The sequence below is a fragment of the Notamacropus eugenii genome, chromosome 4 (assembly GCF_028372415.1).
Source record: "Notamacropus eugenii isolate mMacEug1 chromosome 4, mMacEug1.pri_v2, whole genome shotgun sequence".
Lineage (NCBI taxonomy): Eukaryota > Metazoa > Chordata > Mammalia > Diprotodontia > Macropodidae > Notamacropus > Notamacropus eugenii.
In genome coordinates this window covers 78,926,217-78,946,529 of record NC_092875.1, presented here as the reverse complement: position 1 = coordinate 78,946,529, position 20,313 = coordinate 78,926,217, and the positions used below count along the sequence as shown (strand labels likewise).

Here is a 20,313-nt window from a genome sequence, read left to right as displayed (position 1 = left end):
ACCAAAACACAAACACCAAAGAGGTTAGAGCTGAGACTGTACTTCCATCTGAAACCTCAGATGGGACTATGAATTTCTCGCAAGCACAACTAGATTACCTGGAACGTCTGAAGAAGGATATAAAAGAAAAACTGGCCAATGATTTTAAAACTATAAAAAAAGAATTCACTGATGAGAACATCACCCTGAAAAAGAAAATTGAAGAAATGGAAAAGGAAGTTCAAAAATTAACTGGAGAGAATAATTCCCTAAAAGGAAGAGCTAATCAAATGGAAAAGGAAACCCAAAACCTAATTGGGAAAATTGATCAGATGGAAAAGGAAACCCAAAACCTAACTGGGAAAATTGGTCGATTGGAAAAAGAAGTACAAAAATTAAATGGAGAAAATAGCTCCTTTAAGGGAAAAATTGGTCAGATGGAAAAGGAGATGGAAAAGCTAACTGAAGAAAACACTACGATGAAGATTAGAATTGGGCAAGTAGAAACTAATGACTCAATGAGGCAACAAGAATCAGTCAAACAAAATCTAAAGAATGAAAAGATAGAAGAAAATGTAAAATATTTAATTGGAAAAACAACTGACCTGGAAAATAGATCCAGGAGAGAAAATCTAAGAATTATTGGCCTGCCAGAAACCCATGATGAAGAAAAGAGTCTGGACAATATCTTCCAGGAAATCATCAAGGAAAACTGTCCAGAAGTACTAGACTCAGAGGGCAAAATAGTCATTGAAAGAATCCACCGTTCCCCTCCCGAAAGAGATCCCAAACTCAAAACCCCAAGAAATATATTGCCAAATTCCAGAGCTATCAAGTGAAGGAGAAAATACTACAAGCAGCCAGAAAGAAACAATTCAAATATCAAGGACACACAGTCAGGATCACACAGGACCTTGCAGCTTCTACATTAAAAGATCGAAAGAATTGGAACCCAATATTCCGTAAGGCAAAGGAGTTGGGACTTCAACCAAGGATCAACTACCCAGCAAAGTTCAGCATAACATTTCAGGCAAGGAGAAAGTCATTCAACGAAATAAGGGATTTCCAGAGCTTCCTGACCAAAACACCAGAACTCAATAGACAATTTGATCTTCAAATGCAGGTCTCCAGAGAATCATAAAAAGGTAAACAGAGGGGAAAAAACAAAAACAAAAACTTGCTACTCAATTAGGGCAAACTGTTTACCTCCCTATAAGGGAAGATGATACCTGTTAATCTTGAGAACTGTGCAGCTATTATGATAAAAGGGATATATGTAGAGGGAACGGGCATAAAGTAAATGATGTCATGTCAAAAATATGATTTAAGTATGAGAAGGGAATGTAATAGGAGGTGTGGAAAGGGGGAAGCAGAAAATGGCAAATTATATCACAGGAAGAAGTACAAAACTATAGTAGAGGGAAGGAGGGGAGGGAGATGAGCATTGTTTGAGAGGTACTCTCATCTGATTTGTTCAAAGGAGGGAACAATAATCTTAAGTAGATAATCCTAACTAGCTCTATAGGTAGTAGGAGGGGAAGGGGGAAGAAAGGGGAGGATGGCTAAAAGGGAGGAAAGAAGCAATAAGAGTAAAGGGGAGTAAAAGGGAGGGGGGCTAAAAGAAGGAGGGGAAGGCTGCAGGAGGAGGGGGAGAAAAGTGAATACTATTGAGGAGGGGAAGGGAGACAGGAGAGCTAAAAGCACAAATGGTGGGAAAGAGGTTGGAGGGAAATACACAGATTGTAATCATAACTGTGAATGTGAATGGAATGAACTCTCCCATAAAACGGAGATGGATAGCAGAATGGATTAAAAGCCATAATCCAACAATATGCTGCTTACAAGAAACACATTTGAAACGGGGGGATACACATAGGATAAAGGTCAAAGGATGGAGCAGAATATATTGTGCTTCAGCTCATGTAAGAAAGGCAGGAGTAGCAATCCTAATTTCAGACAAAGCAAAAGCAGAAATAGATCTAATCAAAAGGGATAAGGATGGAAACTATATCCTGCTAAAAGGCACCATAGACAATGAAGCAATATCATTACTAAACATGTATGCTCCAAGTGGTATAGCATCCAGATTCTTAGAGGAGAGGTTGGGGGAGTTGAAGGAAGAAATTGATAGCAAAACTATACTAGTGGGGGACCTCAACCTCCCCCTCTCTGAACTCGATAAATCCAACCTCAAAATAAACAAGAAAGAGGTTAAGGAGGTAAATAAAACTCTGGATAAGGTAGATATGATAGATCTTTGGAGAAAATTAAATGGGAATAGAAAGGAATATACTTTTTTCTCAGCGGTACATGGAACATTTACAAAAATTGACCATGTACTAGGACATAAAAATCTCACAATCCAGTGCAGAAAGGTAGAGATAATCAATGCATCCTTTTCAGATCATAATGCATTAAAAATTACATGTAATAAAAGGCCATGGAAAGAGAAACCAAAAATCAATTGGAAACTAAATAATCTAATTCTAAAGAAGGGTTGGGTTAAAGAAGAAATCATAGAAACAATCAACAATTTCATTCGAGAGAATGACAATAGTGAGACAACATACCAAAACTTATGGGATACTGCAAAAGCAGTTATTAGGGGAAGTTTTATATCTCTGAATGCTTACATAAATAAAATAGAGAAAGAGGAGATCAATGACTTAGGCTTGCAGTTGAAAAAGCTAGAAAAAGAACAAATTGAAAATCCCCAAGTAAATACCAAATTAGAAATACTGAAAACCAAAGGAGAGATTAATAAAATTGAAATTAAGAAAACTATTGAATTAATAAATAAAACCAATAGTTGGTTTTATGAAAAAACTAATAAAATTGATAAACCTTTGGTCAATCTGATTAAAAAAAAGAAAGAAGAAAACCAAATTACTAATATTAAAAATGAAAGGGGTGAACTCACCTCCAATGAGGAGGAAATTAAAACAATAATTAGAAACTACTTTGCCCAACTTTATGCCCACAAATTCGATAATCTAAATGAGATGGATGAATATTTTAAAAAATACAAATTGCCCAGATTAACAGAAGAGGAAGTTGAATACTTAAACAACCCCATCTCAGAAAAAGAAATTGAACAAGCCATCAATGAACTCCCTAGGAAAAAATCTCCAGGGCCAGATGGATTCACAAGTGAATTCTATCAAACATTTAAAGAACAGTTAATTCCAATACTACATACACTATTCTTGAAAATTGGGGAAGAAGGAGTCCTCCCAAATTCTTTCTATGATACAAATATGGTTTTGATACCCAAACCAGGAAGAGACAAAACAGAGAAAGAAAATTATAGACCAATTTCCCTAATGAATATAGATGCAAAAATTTTAAATAAGATTCTAGCAAAACGAATACAGCATCTTATCACGAGATTAATACATTATGATCAGGTAGGATTCATACCAGGACTACAGGGCTGGTTCAATATTAGGAAAACTATTAGCATTATCGATCACATCAACAACAAAGCTAACAAAAACCACATGATTATCTCAATAGATGCAGAAAAAGCTTTTGACAAAATACAACATCCATTCCTACTAAAAACATTGGAGAATGTAGGAATAAAGGGAACTTTCCATAAAATAATAAGCAGTATCTATCTAAAACCTTCAGCAAGCATTATATGCAATGGGGATAAGCTAGATGCATTCCCAATAAGATCAGGGGTGAAACAAGGTTGTCCATTATCACCACTATTATTTAATATGGTACTAGAAATGTTAGCTGTAGCAATTAGACAAGATAAAGATATCCAAGGAATTAAAATAGCCAAAGAAGAAACTAAGTTATCACTCTTTGCAGATGATATGATGATTTACCTAGAGAATCCCAGAGATTCAAGTAAAAAATTACTAGAATTAATAAACAACTTTGGCAAAGTTGCAGGGTACAAAATAAACCCACACAAATCTTCTGCATTCCTATATATTAGCAACAAAGTCCAACAGCAAGAGATAGAAAGAGAAATCCCATTTAAAGTTAGGGTAGACAGTATAAAATACTTAGGAGTCTACCTGCCAAAACAAACCCAGGGATTATATGAACACAATTACAAGACACTTTTTGCACAAATAAAGTCAGATTTAAGTAAGTGGAAAAACATTAGTTGCTCATGGGTAGGCCGTGCTAATATAATAAAAATGACAATTCTACCCAAATTAATATACTTATTTAGTGCCATACCAATTAAACTATCAGACAATTACTTTCTAGAGCTGGACAAAATAATATCAAAATTCATTTGGAAAAACAAAAGGTCCAGAATATCAAAGCGACTAATGAAAAGAAATGCTTGGGAAGGTGGCCTAGCGCTACCAGACCTCAAACTGTACTATAAAGCAGCAATTATCAAAACCACTTGGTATTGGCTAAGAAACAGAGAGGTAGACAAGTGGAATAGACTTGGCACTCAAGATGCAGTAGGCAAGGAATATAGCAACCTTCTGTTTGATAAACCCAAGGACCCCAGCTTCTGGGATAAGAACTCATTGTTTGACAAAAATTGCTGGGAAAACTGGATAACAGTGTGGCGGAAATTAGGCATAGAGCCATACCTGACACCGTACACAAGAATAAAGTCCAAATGGGTACATGATTTAGGTATAAAGATTGATACCATGAATAAACTGGAGAAGCAAGGAATAGTGTATTTATCAGATCTATGGAGAAGGGAAGAATTCTTTACTAAAGGAGAGATAGAATGCATTATGAAATGCAAAATGGATAACTTTGATTACATTAAACTGAGAAGTTTTTGCACAACCAAACCCAATGCAACCAAAATCCGGAGGGATGTAGTAAATTGGGAAAGAATTTTTACAACTAAGCTTGGGGATAAAGGCCTCATTTCTAGAATATATAGAGAACTGATCCAAATGTATAATCATACAAGTCATTCCCCAATTGATAAATGGTCAAAGGATATGAACAGGCAATTTTCAGAGGAAGAAATTAAAGCTATCTCTATGCTCTAAATCACTATTGGTTAGAGAGATGCAAATCAAAACAACTCTGAGGTACCACATCACACCTATAAGATTGGCAAACATGACAGAACAAGAAAATGATAAATGCTGGAGAGGATGTGGGAAAGTTGGAACACTAATTCATTGTTGGTGGAGCTGCGAGCGCATCCAACCATTCTGGAGAGCAATTTGGAACTATGCCCAAAGGGCTACAAAAATGTGCATACCCTTTGACCCAGCAATATCGCTACTAGGACTATATCCCCAAGAGATCATAAAAATGGGAAAGGGTCCCACATGTACAAAAATATTTATAGCAGCACTCTATGTAGTTGCCAAAAACTGGAAGTCAAGGGGATGTCCATCAATTGGGGAATGGCTGAAAAATTATGGTATATGAATGTAATGGAGTACTATTGTGCCATAAGAAATGATGAACAAGAAGACTTCAGAGAGGCCTGGAAGGACTTATATGACCTGATGCTGAGTGAAAGGAGCAGAACCAGGAGAACTTTATGCACAGCAACAACCACAGTGTGTGAGAGTTTTTTCTGGTAGACTTAGATTTTTGTAATAACACAAGAACTTCTTACCAAAAAAAAAAAAATCCCAATGGAGGATCTCAAGGCAAAATGCCTGCCACACTCAGAGAGAGAAATATGGAAGTCACTCACATATTGTAGCAGATCATGTTTGTGTATGTGTATGTGTTTGTGTATCATGTTCTGATTTGTTATACGATTTCTTTCATTTATCTTAGTCTGACTACATAGCATGACTATAGTGAAAATATACTCAATAGGAAAGTATATGTAGAATCTATACAGAATTGTATGCAGTCGTGGGGAGGGGGGGGGTAGGTGGGGGGAATAAAATCACAATTGTATGGCAGTGATTGTTAAACATTACAAAATAAAAAAAAAAAAAAGAAAAAAAAATGCAGTTCTGCTAATAAAGAGGAAAAGAGAGAAACCTACAGCAAAGCCCAAATATGTTGAATTACCATTTTGAAGAGGATTCTATGAAGTTTTGGACAAGAGTTTCACAAAATGAGAAACTGCCATGGGAGGGTTGTAGTCAGTATTGTTTGCACCCACTTAGATCACACAGATCCATTGAAGGATCATAACAAAAATAGAAATTTATTAACATAAATTTGTTACTGTTTTATTACAATTTTTATTTTTTCCTTTCAGTATAAATTTAGATTGTTATATATTTGGATTTTAATCACATTTTTTGTTTTAGTTGCATTTAAAGATTTTTAGGTTATGAAAATAGTCACAAATAGTTCATTTTTTTCTATTTTGACTCTTAAATAGGACCCATGGCAAATGCTGCAGCCCCTACTAGCACACCTCAGAAACTGATTCCTCCCCAGCCAACTGGGCGCCCTTCACCAGCACCCCCTGCAGTACCTCCTGCAGCTTCTCCTGTCATGCCACCACAGACACAGTCCCCTGGGCAGCCAGCCCAGCCTGCCCCTATGGTTCAACTCCATCAGAAACAGAATCGAATCACTCCAATCCAGAAGCCAAGAGGACTTGATCCAGTAGAGATTTTGCAGGAGAGAGAGTATAGGTAAGCCTCCTTTGGTTTTCATTCTTCAGGGTTGTATTTATCTTTACCAAGCTATGAAAATGTTAATTTCTGAGTCTTTAGTATTATCTTACACAATACTCTATTTTGCAGTGGCATTATCTTGGGAAATCTATGCTTTTTGCAGTCAGAAGAGTTCCAATGTTAGAGCACTGAACACTTCAGTATTAAAGTAGCATATTGAAGAAATTCCTCTTAACTGATCTTATATAACCATCTTAAGAGCAAACCGTGCTATAGTATATAAGGCTTTTACTTTATGTAATTTTGTTTCCAAAGCCATAATTTGATGGTATATTTGAGTCCTTCTAAAGTGAACTATGTTGTGCCAATCCATTCATAGTACAACATGTTTTTCTAAAGCATTTTTTGCACTCAGTAAGGGCAAAATTTAAGGAACTGTATTTTTGGAAAATCCTTTTTTAGATTATTTGAGCAAGAGTAAATATTGATAGCAAAAATAATTTTTATGTCTTCACTCCATATGTAAATGGGTTGGTTTCTCCTCAACAGATTACAGGCCCGGATCGCCCATCGAATTCAGGAGCTTGAAAACCTTCCTGGGTCCCTAGCTGGAGACTTGAGAACAAAAGCAACCATTGAACTCAAAGCACTCAGACTGCTAAACTTCCAGAGACAGGTAGGGACAGACCCCAGAAATGAAACATTCCTGAGACTGAGCCATTGTGTCAGTGTTGAGTGAACCTGAATTTAAGGGGAGAGGAGGAAAGAGGGCAAGTTATTGCATTAAACTTTTTAAAAATACTGAATTCAACAAACTCCCTCCAAAAGAACATTTCCATATACAAAGTAGAACAGAAAAAGGGTTATGTATGTGAAACCATGAAACTCTATTACATACAATTTGGGTTTTTTAAAGTATTTAACAAATTAATCATATTACTTTCAAAACTGTCCTGCTTCTCCTGTTTCCTTGTGAATTTTCTTCCTTTATCTTTTGTGCATTTAAAAAATGATTCAGTGACCCTCTTGTTTTTTGGGTGGGTAGTGGTGGTGACTCAACACTATGTCTACCTTCCTTCTCCCTCTAAATCCCCCTACAGTAAAAAAAAAAAAAAAAAAACCAAACCAAAACTCAATTCATGTTGCAAGTAAAGGCAATAGTTGCATGTAGATTATTGGCGTTACAGTGAAATAAAACAATGATAATTAACCTTTTAAAACATGCCCCCAACACACATGCTCAGCTGTTAGCTGTATTGACTCTTCTTTTCTTTTAGCATTCACTCTAGAAATATTCTTTATTGGTGAAGAGCAGTTACACCATTTCCCCTGTAATGTCAGATTTAGGACAGAGATGAAGTCTAAAAATTGGTTCTAGATCTCTCTATTTTTTTATAATATTTCAGAAATGTGATATAAGTAATAAAAAATTGTGTGGTGCTAAAAACAAATTGGCATCCTAATTAAGATTGTTTTCTCATTTGAGTACACATACTGTGCTCCTAATTTATATTTGTAATCTTTTTAATTATTTACCAGGAGCCTATCTAAACTTAAATTTGATGCTTTAGGAGTGAAAAAATAATATTTCCAATCTTTGGTGGCATTGTGACTATTATGTAATGTATAATTATGACTATTATGTATTTACTTACTGTATCTAATTTTTTTAAAATGGGCACTTATTTAAAAGCTACGTCAGGAAGTTGTGGTATGCATGAGAAGAGACACGGCCCTGGAAACTGCACTGAATGCCAAGGCTTACAAACGCAGTAAGCGGCAGTCCCTTCGTGAGGCTAGAATAACAGAGAAACTGGAGAAGCAGCAAAAGATTGAACAAGAGCGGAAGCGCCGGCAAAAGCACCAGGTGAATCTTAGAAACAATCCCGTATCTCCTTGTATGTGTTTCCTTGGATCAGCACCACTGCTTTATGTGTCCTACTCAAGCATCTTGGCAGTTATTGAAACTTATTCAGAGAAATGAAAATTTCTAAATAAGCTGCCCTGAAAAGGAAATATTGGTTTGTGTTATAGTCATAACTCTAAATTACTGAATTCTCTGTGGTGTGGATAGCCAGCTTAGCCCACTCAGGTGTAGTCTTGAGAGAGAGAAGGGTATAACATTAGTGGGCTCTTGGAAGATAATGGCCTGAGGTCAGGCAATAAGATGTGATAGGTGCTTCCTCCTTTACTCTTCCTGTGTACAACCTCTTCCTTACTTCCATATTCCCAGCATCAGTGCCCTGGGAATAAGAAGCACACTCCCCAGATATTGGTGCCTGGTGCAAAGGTTCACTCACCTTATGTTAGTTATTATCACTTTATTCTCTGCCTAACTTGAATAAGTCAGAGTCTGAGAATTTCTGTAGAATTTTAAACATCCTGGTCTCATATTTCAGGAATACCTCAATAGCATTCTTCAACATGCCAAGGATTTCAAAGAGTACCATCGATCTGTCACTGGCAAAATCCAAAAACTTACAAAAGCAGTGGCTACATACCATGCCAATACTGAGCGGGAGCAGAAGAAAGAGAACGAGCGAATTGAGAAGGAGAGGATGCGAAGACTGATGGTAAAAGTCTTGGGTGGGGAAAGGGAGTGGAGTCTCTTTGGCTTATGTTACCATTTTCAGTCATAATGGAGTCTTTCTTTTTGCAAATGCAGCTCAGAGTAGCTAACTTATAATTTCTGTAGGCTGAAGATGAAGAAGGATATAGGAAGCTTATTGACCAGAAGAAAGATAAGCGCCTAGCATACCTCCTTCAGCAGACAGATGAATATGTGGCTAACCTTACAGAATTGGTCCGACAACACAAGGCTGCACAGGTTGCCAAGGAAAAAAAGAAGAAAAAGAAAAAGAAGGTAAAATAGACCTTGTATCAATTTTTCTATTTGTTATTTTGGTTATATTTTATTTTCAGGTATTTGTTTTTCCTGAATCCTCAGCAGTGCTTTATAATCAATTTTATTCTTTTCATTCCAGAAGGCAGAGAATGCAGAAGGACAAACACCTGCAATTGGACCAGATGGCGAGGTTAGGAAATAGATTTTTAGAAAATTGAGTTATCAGCCAACATTGGAAAGTTGGGTCTATTTTATTTTTACAAAAAATAACTTGACCTAACCTAATTCTTTAATAAAACAATATATTTTGTTAAACATATAATGATATTAAATTTTTCATTAGAAAAATATTTGTCAGCATTTTGCTGCGGTAAAAAAAAAAATCCCTCTTTTCCATTTTTTGGGGAGACTAGAGGAAAATGCTATAAATAGTAACCAAAGTAGTTTTTTCATACTTTAGCAATAGTAATAAATTAAGCAATAAGTAAAGTGGCTATTATGGACTTTGTTAATCTTAGAGAACACTTACAGTCAACTCAAAGGGTGGGTACCTTTTCAGAATTTACTTTGTCTGGCCTTGTCATGAAGACTGGCTCTGCAGTAAACAGTGGGGACATTTATAAGCATTTCTTAGAAATAAGTGTAATTTGAGGAAGTTTGACAGTAGTATTTCAGAAATTGAGTAGGTTGTATATAGGTGATAGGAAGTTCTATAAATATACTTTATATTTTAATAACAATAGAATAATTAATAGAAAATTAGAAACAAAATATTTGTTAAAAAGTTGGATGTGGAAAGAATATTTCAGAATAAAATTACTCAAGTTCAGTTTGTCACTTCTGGATATTTTAAGGTGGATGTGGAAACTCAAAATTTTATGTTTTGTTTTTTTCAGCCTTTGGATGAAACCAGTCAGATGAGTGATCTCCCTGTGAAAGTGATCCATGTAGAAAGTGGGAAAATCCTCACTGGCACAGATGCCCCCAAAGCAGGACAGTTGGAGGCGTGGCTTGAGATGAATCCAGGGTATGTAAGAAGACAGATCTATATAGCACTCACTAGTCCTTGAGTTGTTTTATCGCTCTTATTCTAATAAGATGTTTTGTTCACATTCATAAATACCATAAGTACCTGAATCAGTTTATCTTAATATTTGTAATAAGATATCTATATCTATATCTATCTATCTATAGATAGATAGATAGATAGATAGATAGATAGATAGATAGATATCTTCATCTATATATGTGTGTGTGTGTGTATAATAACATGAACGTTTTTCCCTGTTTAGATATGAAGTAGCACCAAGATCTGACAGTGAAGAGAGTGGTTCAGAAGAGGAGGACGAGGTAAGAATTAGTTCCTTAAAACTTAAATCTGTTGGCTCTTTAAAATAATTGTTGGATTGTAGAACTGACATTTACAAAAGTTCTGCCTTACTGTTTCATTTTGATAGTGAGCAATCTCTAGGTTTCAGGGACTTTACCAGCAGGGAGTGGAAGCTAGAGCAGGACAGACAGGAAAATGTAAGTATTGGCCTGGTGACAAACAGTGCCTGTCATTTAAGGACCACTCTCTTTGAAATTTTGAAGGATGTTATTACCAGAGAGTTTGCCACAATTCTTTGCTACATTCAGTCATTAAACTTAAGGAATGGTTGAATAACCGATTGGCATTAGAACTGAAGCCACAGTGTTTTCTGGAAAACAACATTTAAACAAATTTTAAACAAAATTTAAGTTTTTTGGGGGAAAAAGTATAGAAAGCTAGAACCTGCTTTTCTTTTGTGGAGAGATTTGGCTTTAAAGTTCAATACATTAAGCTTCAGTTTAAGATGGCTGAGTGAATGGTCACAAAGAAGCTTAACTCTCATGCATTTACTACAGCAAAGACCTAGAAATAGTACCCTGACCAAATAATGGTCAAGAAATCCAAAAAGAAGCTATAGTAATTGTCTTTATCTGGCCTCGGTTTATACAAAAAGACAATCAGAAGCTATAGAAAAGTGGTCCTTCCAGAAGAGCCAGTTGTGAATATAGGCACACGAGATGGTAGTCTGCCAGTATAGATCAGAAATGTTCCAGGAGTATCTAAATCTTGCAGTGCTCTGTACTCAGGGGCAGGAAGACCAGAAGACTTAGATAAGAAAGCTCCAGGGCAGTTGAAAACTCACACTACTCAGATTACAGCCATGGGCTAGGAGCTGTCAGTGCCCATACTGTAACATTGTGTATGGGGCTCCAGAAGTCCATGACTCTCCAGAAATCCCTAAACATCCAGTCTCTCAATTTGAACTATTCTGGAATGCCTGAAATTTTTCTATACTAAAGAGGGTAGATATGAGGTGTATTGAATGTTAAGGACACAGCTTGGGTAACTGAGATCTAGACCCAAAAGACCCTAACTACCCCATCCAAAAGTGGAGGAGGGGAGAAATCCCCTAGCCCAAAATCCCAGTTCAGGAACTGAGGGTAGAGGTAATAAACAAAACAAGATACCAACTGTGATAAAGAAATTTTGTGCGTTTCAAGACAACCAAAAGTCCAACTCTAAAGAGAATAACTCTTTAACAAATAGAAGCAGAGTCTCTCAGAGGAAGAAATGGCTTGATCACAAGAACTATACGACTAGATAGATGAAATGAAGAAAGGAATTTTTAACATGAATTACAAATTAAGAGCTTTGGAATAAAAAATTATAAGGAGAAGCAAACAGTTTACAGCAGAAAGGTGAAAAACCTTACCCAAATAATGAACTCCTTGAAAATTAAAATGGATCAAACAGAAATCAGTAACTCCATGAGACAAGAGATCTTAGAAAAAAATCAGCAGCTGGAAAAATAGAAGAAAATGGAAGGTATCTTCAGGTCAAGGAGGGATAAACTAAAAATCATTGGAGTTTGTGAAAACCAAGACCAAAAAAAAACCTATGATACCATTTTAAACAAATGATAAATGAAAACTATCCAGATCCATTATAACAGAATGCCTCCTGAAAGAAGCTCCTAAATGAAAACAAAATCCAGAGCTTCTAGGTCAATATATATATATATATATATATATATATATATATATTTGTATGATTAAGGAAATTTATGGTTTGGATTCACACCTACAGTAAGACACACTTGAGAAGAAGCTGGATATTTTAATTGATTTATAGGGAAGGCAAATGCATGGACAATTTAGAGCTATAGCAACAATAATTAATATATCCTAATACTAATATAATAGTAGCAATATTAATATAGATATAAGAGGAAATAGAAAAACATCACCAATCCAGGGAGGCACCAACTCCTGAATTTTCTCAGCTGGGGAGTCCTGGGATAATAGCTTTCAGGGTCTGAATTGGGAGTGAGGGGTTCCAAGCAGAGCATCCTCTCCATAGGTGAGGTTCCAAAGTTCTCCTCAGAACAGAGACCTAGTAAACCCTTCCAAACAAAGAAGGCTGATTGCCAACAAAGAGACTAATTGCCAACTATCCCATACATTGTCCATCGAGAGGGTAGCCAAACCTCATAATGGAGTACATATGTGATGTTCATCCTTGGAGAACTGGCTAGGTTCTCAAGGCACCAGATGTTCCATGTTTGTATGGGATTTATCATGTCTTCAAGGTCCAGGTTCACTTAGGGGACACAACAGCCTATGTGCAAGGCCTGCACTGAAATACAGAAGAACTTCTATCTCCATTTACCATTCAATATTTCAAGCTTCCACAATGAAAGAGTTTAAGTACCAAGGAATCAGTCAGGATCATATTAGAATTGAAATCTACTGCCATAAAGGAGAGGATGTCTTTTGATATGATATTCTAAAAGCAAAATATAAAGGCTTACAGTGCAAAATAACTTAATCTTACAATAATCCTGTAGAGAGAAATAATGGATTTTTAATGGAGTTGAGGGCATTCAAGCACTCCTAATGAAAAGAACAGAATGGAACAGAATAGAGCAGAATGAAATGAGAAATCAAGAGAAACATGAAGTGGTTATATTTTAAGAGAAGGAGAAGAAACAGTATGTTTTCAAAACTTTAATGTCTTCAAAAGTTACAAAGAGAAGATAAACAGGACCTGAGGGTGTCTTTGTATTGTTTTGGTGGCCTTGAGAAGAAAGAAAAGGAAAAAAAATACACTGTAATTTATCATCTTCTTATAATTGGAGTAAGCAAGAAGAGGATACAAGCACAGAGGAAATGCTAGTGTAAGTGGGCGCCAATGTGAATACCACTGTTATCTCTGAATCAGACAGAAAAGGTAAGGAGGATTGAAAACACACATGTGTATAGCTTTGTGTAGAAATATGTTAAACTCTGAAAAGAAATAGAGATGTGGAGAAGAGTGAATGGGTTTTAACATAAAGGATAGTATTAGGAAAGAAAGAGTCCCAGGGAAAATGAATGTAAGCTTCGGAGGGTAGATTATGAAAGGGAAAATAAAAGAAAGAGGGGTAAGAACCAATGGGATTGCCATTTGTGAGAGAGAAAAAGGGGAAGAGTGAAACAGAAGCACATTGCTTCAATTATAAATCACTAGGGTTTATCATATTCCTTCTCTTTCACCACCTTCTTTGTAAGGAAACGGAAAATTATAAGAGCATATGATGGAGAGAAATACATAATGATAACCATGAACATAAATGGGTTTAATTCACTCCTAAAATGGAATAGGGTAACAGAATAGATGAGGAAGCAGAATTCAACAAAATGCTTACAAGAAACATATTTGAAACATTAAAAGTTCTTACAATTAAACCAAGGGGCTGGAGAAGAATTTGTGATGCTTCAAGTGAATACAAAACATTACTTTAGAGAAGGCAAAAATAAAAATAGAGACTGAAAGGATAAACCATGAAACTCCATTGTATTTATAGGTATCATAAGTAAAGAAATAGTATCAGTACTTAATATTTTATGCTCCAGATAACATGGCATCTAAGTAAAGAAAAAGATAATTGATTTAAAAGGAAAACAGAAATACAATGGGAATCATAATGCAACCCTTTGAGACATAGAAATCTCACAAAAAGATTCTTATTTTAAGAAAAAAATATTAAGGAACAGAGTAAACTTTTAGAAAAGCTTTAAGTCTGATGGATTTCCTTACCTGTTTGTGGCACCTTTGTAAAAATTAACCATGTCCCTAGAGTATAAAAATTTCATACAAAGATTGAGGAAAACAAAAAATTTGAACACATCCTTTATGGACTAAAATTTAATAGAAACATAATTTTTTGAAGGGCCTTCTAAAACGCAACTCAAACTTACATGGAGGTTAAATAATTTAATCCTAAAGAATTGGTTCACTGAATAAGAAATCAAAGAAAATAAGACAACATGCCAAAATTTTGAGATATAGCCAAAGCAGTACTGAGGGAAATTTATGTCTTTAAATGCCTTATCAGCAAAAGAGGAAGGAGCAGATCAGTGAGACCTCTGGTTCACATGGGCAACAGGATGGCAGACCAGACATTCTTTCTGATCCCCATGATCTCTCAGACTCTCCAAACCAGAAATTATGCCTGAAAGATAAAGCAACTTCAGCTGTTCCCGTGATCTGGGATGATCAGAATCCAAAAGAATGTTTTTAAAATAAATTTTTTAGAGCCCAGGAACTGACCCTGATCTCATTCAGTACCTCTCCCCTGCCTCCCATGTTACCAGTAGCAAAGCTGCCCTAACTGACCCGTGGATACAACACAGGGTTGCATCAACCTACCCCTGTATCCTGTTCCCTCCTCCTTTTTTTCCAGTGCCATTGAGACCTTTACTCACCTTTGCATAGGGCTTGACAGCCAGCTTAAGCACCACCGTTTTTTCTTCTCCCAGTTATATGTAAAAACAGTTTTCAACATTTGTTTTTTAAATTTGAGTTCCAAAAACTCTCCTCTCCACATTCCACTCATTGAGATGGCAAGCAGTATGATATAGAATGATATAGGTCATATGTGTGCAGTCATACGAAACATTTTTGTAATAGTTATATTGTGGAAGAAAACAGACCAAAAAAAGTTTTGAGAGAGTATGCTTTAATCTTTATTCAGACTCCTGTCAGTTTTTTGACTGGAAGTGGATAACAATTTTTCTAAGTCCTTCAGCATTGTCTTGAATCAATGTATTGCTGAGAATAACTAAATCATTCACACTCATCATTGTATAATATTGCTGTTACAGTGTAGAGTTTTCTTCTGCTTCCCTTCACTTTGCGTCAGTTCGTGTGAAGTCTAGATAGCTTTTTCTAAAAGCATACTACTTGTTATTTCTTACAGCAGAGTATTGTATCACAATTATATATCACAACTTGTTCAGCCATTTCCTAATTGATGGGCATCCCTTCTATTTCCAATTCTTTACTGCCACAAAAAGAGTTCCTATATGTCTTTTTGTACATGTAGGTCATTTTCCTTTTTTAAAAAATTTCTTTGGGATACAGACCTAGTAGTGATATTGCTGGATTAAAGAATATGCACAGTTTTATAGCCCTTTGGGCAAGGTTCCAAATTGTTCTTCAGAATGATTAGACAAGTTTACAACTCCACTAACTGCATCATTGTTCCAGTTTTCCAACATTACCTCCAGTGTTTGTCATTTACCTTTTCTTTCATATTTACTTTTAGAAGTGAAAGCATGGTAGGGGCTGCATCCTGGAACCATCAGCACTTGCAGATTTTGAACTGCTGGTGCCAGGGAAAGCACGTTCTAAACTGCCAGTATTGGGCCAGAAAACGTAAGGGATAGAGGTAGTGGAATTGGTAACCAGAACAGCACATCCTGTATGTGGATCTCTGCAGCACCTCACCAAGCCTGAAGGAGAGAGTGCAGCATCCACATGGGGTCGTTTCTGACTACCCATAAGTCAGTTGGGAAGAAGGTAGAGGCCAGTGAATTACCCAGTGTGGGAAGAAGCCAAGATACTTGAAGATCTAGCTACTAAGAAAACCACAATCAGAACGGATGGCGTCCGGAAGTGGGTGATAAGGAAAATAAGTTGTGGGGAGAAGACTCTGAAAGTACCATGATTTCAGGAAAAAGGAAGCTTAAAAATCCCGAACGCAGATGAATCAGCAGGAAAAATAGTAACAACAGAAGAAAATATAGCTTCCAGTTAATAAGCAGATTCAGGCATCTATGAATAAATAGTATAAAAAGAAAATTATCCAGTACTTGATGCTGTTCTTCAGTGTTATAAAAGAGAAATGAGAATTATGAGAGGTGCTCTGCCCTTCAAAAATAATAAACAGAATAGAAAACTGAAATCTACTCTGTCAGGCCTCACCAAAGAAGCAAAAGAGAAAATAGATTAGAAATGTAAATGCACAGAAATGGAGGAAAACCTAGAAGAGAAGCAAAAAACAAGAACATTAAAAGAAAATATGCTTAGTATGCCAGCAAAATGTAGGGATCTCAAGGACAGGTTGCATAGAAACAACCTAAGGATCATAGTTCTCCTAGAAGGATACAACAGGAAACCTCTTTTCCCACCAAAAATAAACGAAAAAAACCCACAAATCAAGAACTTAACACCATGATGAAGAAAATCACCTGGATCTTCTGAATGTAGGAAATGAAATTCCAGTGGAAAGAATTCACAGATTGCTTCCAGGAAAAAAAAACCCCAAGGCTACAAACTCCAAAACACGGAGTAGTTAAATTTAACAGTTCATTTAAGAGACAAGTTCTTTTATTTATTTTGTTCTTTATTATTAATTTATTTGTTTTCAGTTTTCTGCAATCACTTCCAAATGTCTTAGATTTTCTCCCCCTCTTTCCCCAATTTCCCTGAGATGGCATGCAATCTTATATGGTTTCTCATACATACATTCTTATTAAGCAGATTTTCACATCAGTCATGTTGCATAGAAGAATTAAAATGAATGGGGGAAACTATGAGAAAAAAACAAACTGAAACAAAACATAATACAAGAGAAAATGTTCTGCTTCATTCTGCATTCCAGTTCCATAGTTCTTTCTCTGAATATGGATGGCATTTTGCCCCAAGAATCTTTTCAGGAATGTTTTAGGTTCTTGCATTGCTGTGAAGGGCTAAGTCTACCAGAAAAATTCCTCACACACTGTGGTTGTTACAGTGTACAATGTTCTCCTGGTTCTGCTCATTTCACTCAGCATCATTTCGTATAAGTCCTTCCAGGCCTCTCTGAAGTCTTTCTGTTCCTCATTTCTTATAGCACAATAGTATTGCGTTACATTTGTATACCACAACTTGTTCAGCCATTCCCCAATTGATGACCATCCAACAATTCTTGGCCGCCACAAAGAGAGCTGCTATAAATATTTTTGTACATGGTTGGATCAACTCACAGCTCCACCAACAATGAATTAGTGTTCTAATTCTCCCACATCTTCTCCAGCATTTATCATCTTCCTGTTTTGTTATGTTAGCTAATCTGATAGGTGTGATGTGGTACCTCAGAGTTGTTTTGATTTGCATCTCTCTAATCATTAGTGATTTAGTGCATTTTTTCATGTGAGTGTAGATAGCTTTAGTTTCTTCCTCTGAAAAATGCCCACTCATATCCTTGGACCATTTATCAATTGGGGAATGACTTGTATTCTTGTACATTTGACTCAGTTCTCTATATATTTTAGAAATGAGGCCTTTATCACAGACATTAGTTGCAAAAATTCTTTCCCAGTTTTCTGCTTCCCTCCTTATCTTGGTTGCATTGGGTTTGTTTGTGCAAAAACCTTTCAATTAAATGTAATAAGAATTATCCATTTTGCACTTCATATGTTCTCTATCTCTTGTTTGCTCATAAATTTCTCCATAAATCTGACGCATACACTATTCCTTGCTCTCCTAATTTGTTTATAGTATCAGCCTTTATGCCTCAATCATATCTAATATCACTTATTGGACTTTATTCTTGTGTACGGTGTCAGGCATTGTTGTATGCCCAGTTTTTGCCACACTGTTAACCAGTTTCCCTAGCAGTTTTTTTCAGACAGTGAGTTCTTATCCCAGAAACTGGGGTCCTTGGGTTTATCAAACAGTAGATTGCTATATTTATTGACTACTATGTATCAAGGACCTAACCTATGCAAGTTCTGCAAGGCATCAGGTGAAAAACCTTCAAATACAAAGGATGTTCAGATAACACAGGACTCTTATTCACCAGCTATAAGAAGGAGGAGGGACTGGAATAATATATTCCATAGTGCTTTGGAACTCAGGATGTTTAGGTGACTTATCCTGCAAATCTGAATTTAACCAGAACAAAAGATGGACATTCATTAAAAAAGAAGAGTTTAATATATTTTAGAATGAAAACTAGTACTGAAGAAATTGATTTTGCTTCTTGAACACTTCAGACAACTGAAATGACAGCAGAAGCAACAGAATGGCAATAGAAAGACCAGTAAGATCCTTCTTTCTGTATGTACACAAGGAAACAAGTAAAGGTGGAAATCTGAGTGAGGTACCAGTTAAGGGGCAGATGGGGGTATTATGAACATCACCCTGCCTACAGGTGAATCCTTCTTTCATGGGATTACATTGCAACATGAGAGGGTACATGGAGGCTAGAGAGGAATGAGTGGTACACCAAGGTCAAAGCAAGGGGTTAGCAAAATAAATGAGAGGATTAAAACAATTTTCTATGCAACAAGTCAATCCAGAAAAACAGGAGTTGTTAATACTCTAAATAAAGCAAAAAGAAACATTCAAAAAGTAATAAGGAGTAAACAAAGAAACTGTTACATGAAAAGGAACCATAGACAGTAAACTAATATCAGTCATAAATTTAACACACTTCAAATGTCTTAGCATCCAGATTCACAAAGGAAACTATCTGACCTATGAGAAGACATAGTGACAGGAGACTTCAGCATCACGTTATCAGTTTTGGATAAATCTTAACAGATGAAAGGCAAACTGTAGTTCTGAACAAATTTCTTTAGAAACTAGAATCAAAAGACTTCAGGTGTCTCCTAAATGGAACAGTGAAAGAATATACATGTTTCTGTGTACCATAAAAGCAGAAATAGTCTATAGTGCAACAAGAATAGAAACTGGTTCCAGGACCACAAGCAAATGATACAGACCCAAATGGAGGTTTAATAATGAGATCTTAAATAATGAGTGAGTCCAAGAACAAACCATAGAAGTTACTATATAAAGGGAAATTACAAAGAAACAGCATACCAAAATTTCTGAGGTGGAGTTAAAGTAGTCCTCAGGGTGAAATCATATATTTAAAATCATACAATAACAAAATAAAGGGGAGATTAACCTAACATACATTTTTAAAATGAGAAAATAAACAACCTAAAAAAGAAAACACAAAAGAAGAGACAAAAAATTAGAGAGGAAGTAGTTAAGTTGGACAGGAAAAAAAACCCATAGAAATGATTGATAAAACTAAAAGCTGGTTCTTTGAAAAGACTAATGAAATCAATGAACTCTTTAATCTGATTAAAAAGAGAGCAAAAATCAGTAAAATAGCACAAGGTAAAATGACAGCAAAGCCAGAAGAAATAAAAATATTAATGATAACTTACTGTGCAGTTATTTGCTAACAAAACTGAGAACACAAAAGAATGAGAGGAATTGAAAAATGTATTCAAAACTATCAGAAGACCAGATAGAGATCTTAAATTGTCCAGTCTCAGAAAAGAATATAGACCTCACTTTAAAGGAAATACCAAAGAAAAAATGCCTGACCCTGATATTCATAAGGGAGTTTGTATCAAACTTTTAAAGAACAAATAGTACTCATACTTAATAGATCCTGAAAAATTGAGAAGGAACAAATCAGTGAATTAGATAAGCAACTAAGAAAACTAAGAAAGCAAAAGATTTTGTGAAAACCACAACTATAAGCACCAAAGTAGGAATTCTGAAACTCAAAGAAGAGCTTAACAAATGAATGCTAGGAGATTGGGAGTTTCCCCCTAAATTAAAAAAACAAACAATAAAGA

At 35.8% G+C, this 20,313-nt stretch overlaps 1 protein-coding gene across 14 annotated transcripts in view; it reads left to right on the top strand.

The window, feature by feature from the left end:
• The window catches only part of SMARCA4 (SWI/SNF related BAF chromatin remodeling complex subunit ATPase 4), a 128,145-nt gene that overhangs the window by 58,944 nt on the left and 48,888 nt on the right, over positions 1–20,313 (top strand). For all 14 annotated transcript variants that reach the window (XM_072602324.1, XM_072602323.1, XM_072602333.1 and 11 more), the window contains 8 exons: positions 6,287–6,545; positions 7,077–7,203; positions 8,221–8,394; positions 8,927–9,100; positions 9,223–9,390; positions 9,512–9,562; positions 10,269–10,399; positions 10,665–10,722. In XM_072602324.1, coding sequence (XP_072458425.1) covers positions 6,287–6,545; positions 7,077–7,203; positions 8,221–8,394; positions 8,927–9,100; positions 9,223–9,390; positions 9,512–9,562; positions 10,269–10,399; positions 10,665–10,722 — 1,142 coding nt within the window. The remainder of the gene's footprint in view (positions 1–6,286; positions 6,546–7,076; positions 7,204–8,220; positions 8,395–8,926; positions 9,101–9,222; positions 9,391–9,511; positions 9,563–10,268; positions 10,400–10,664; positions 10,723–20,313) is intronic.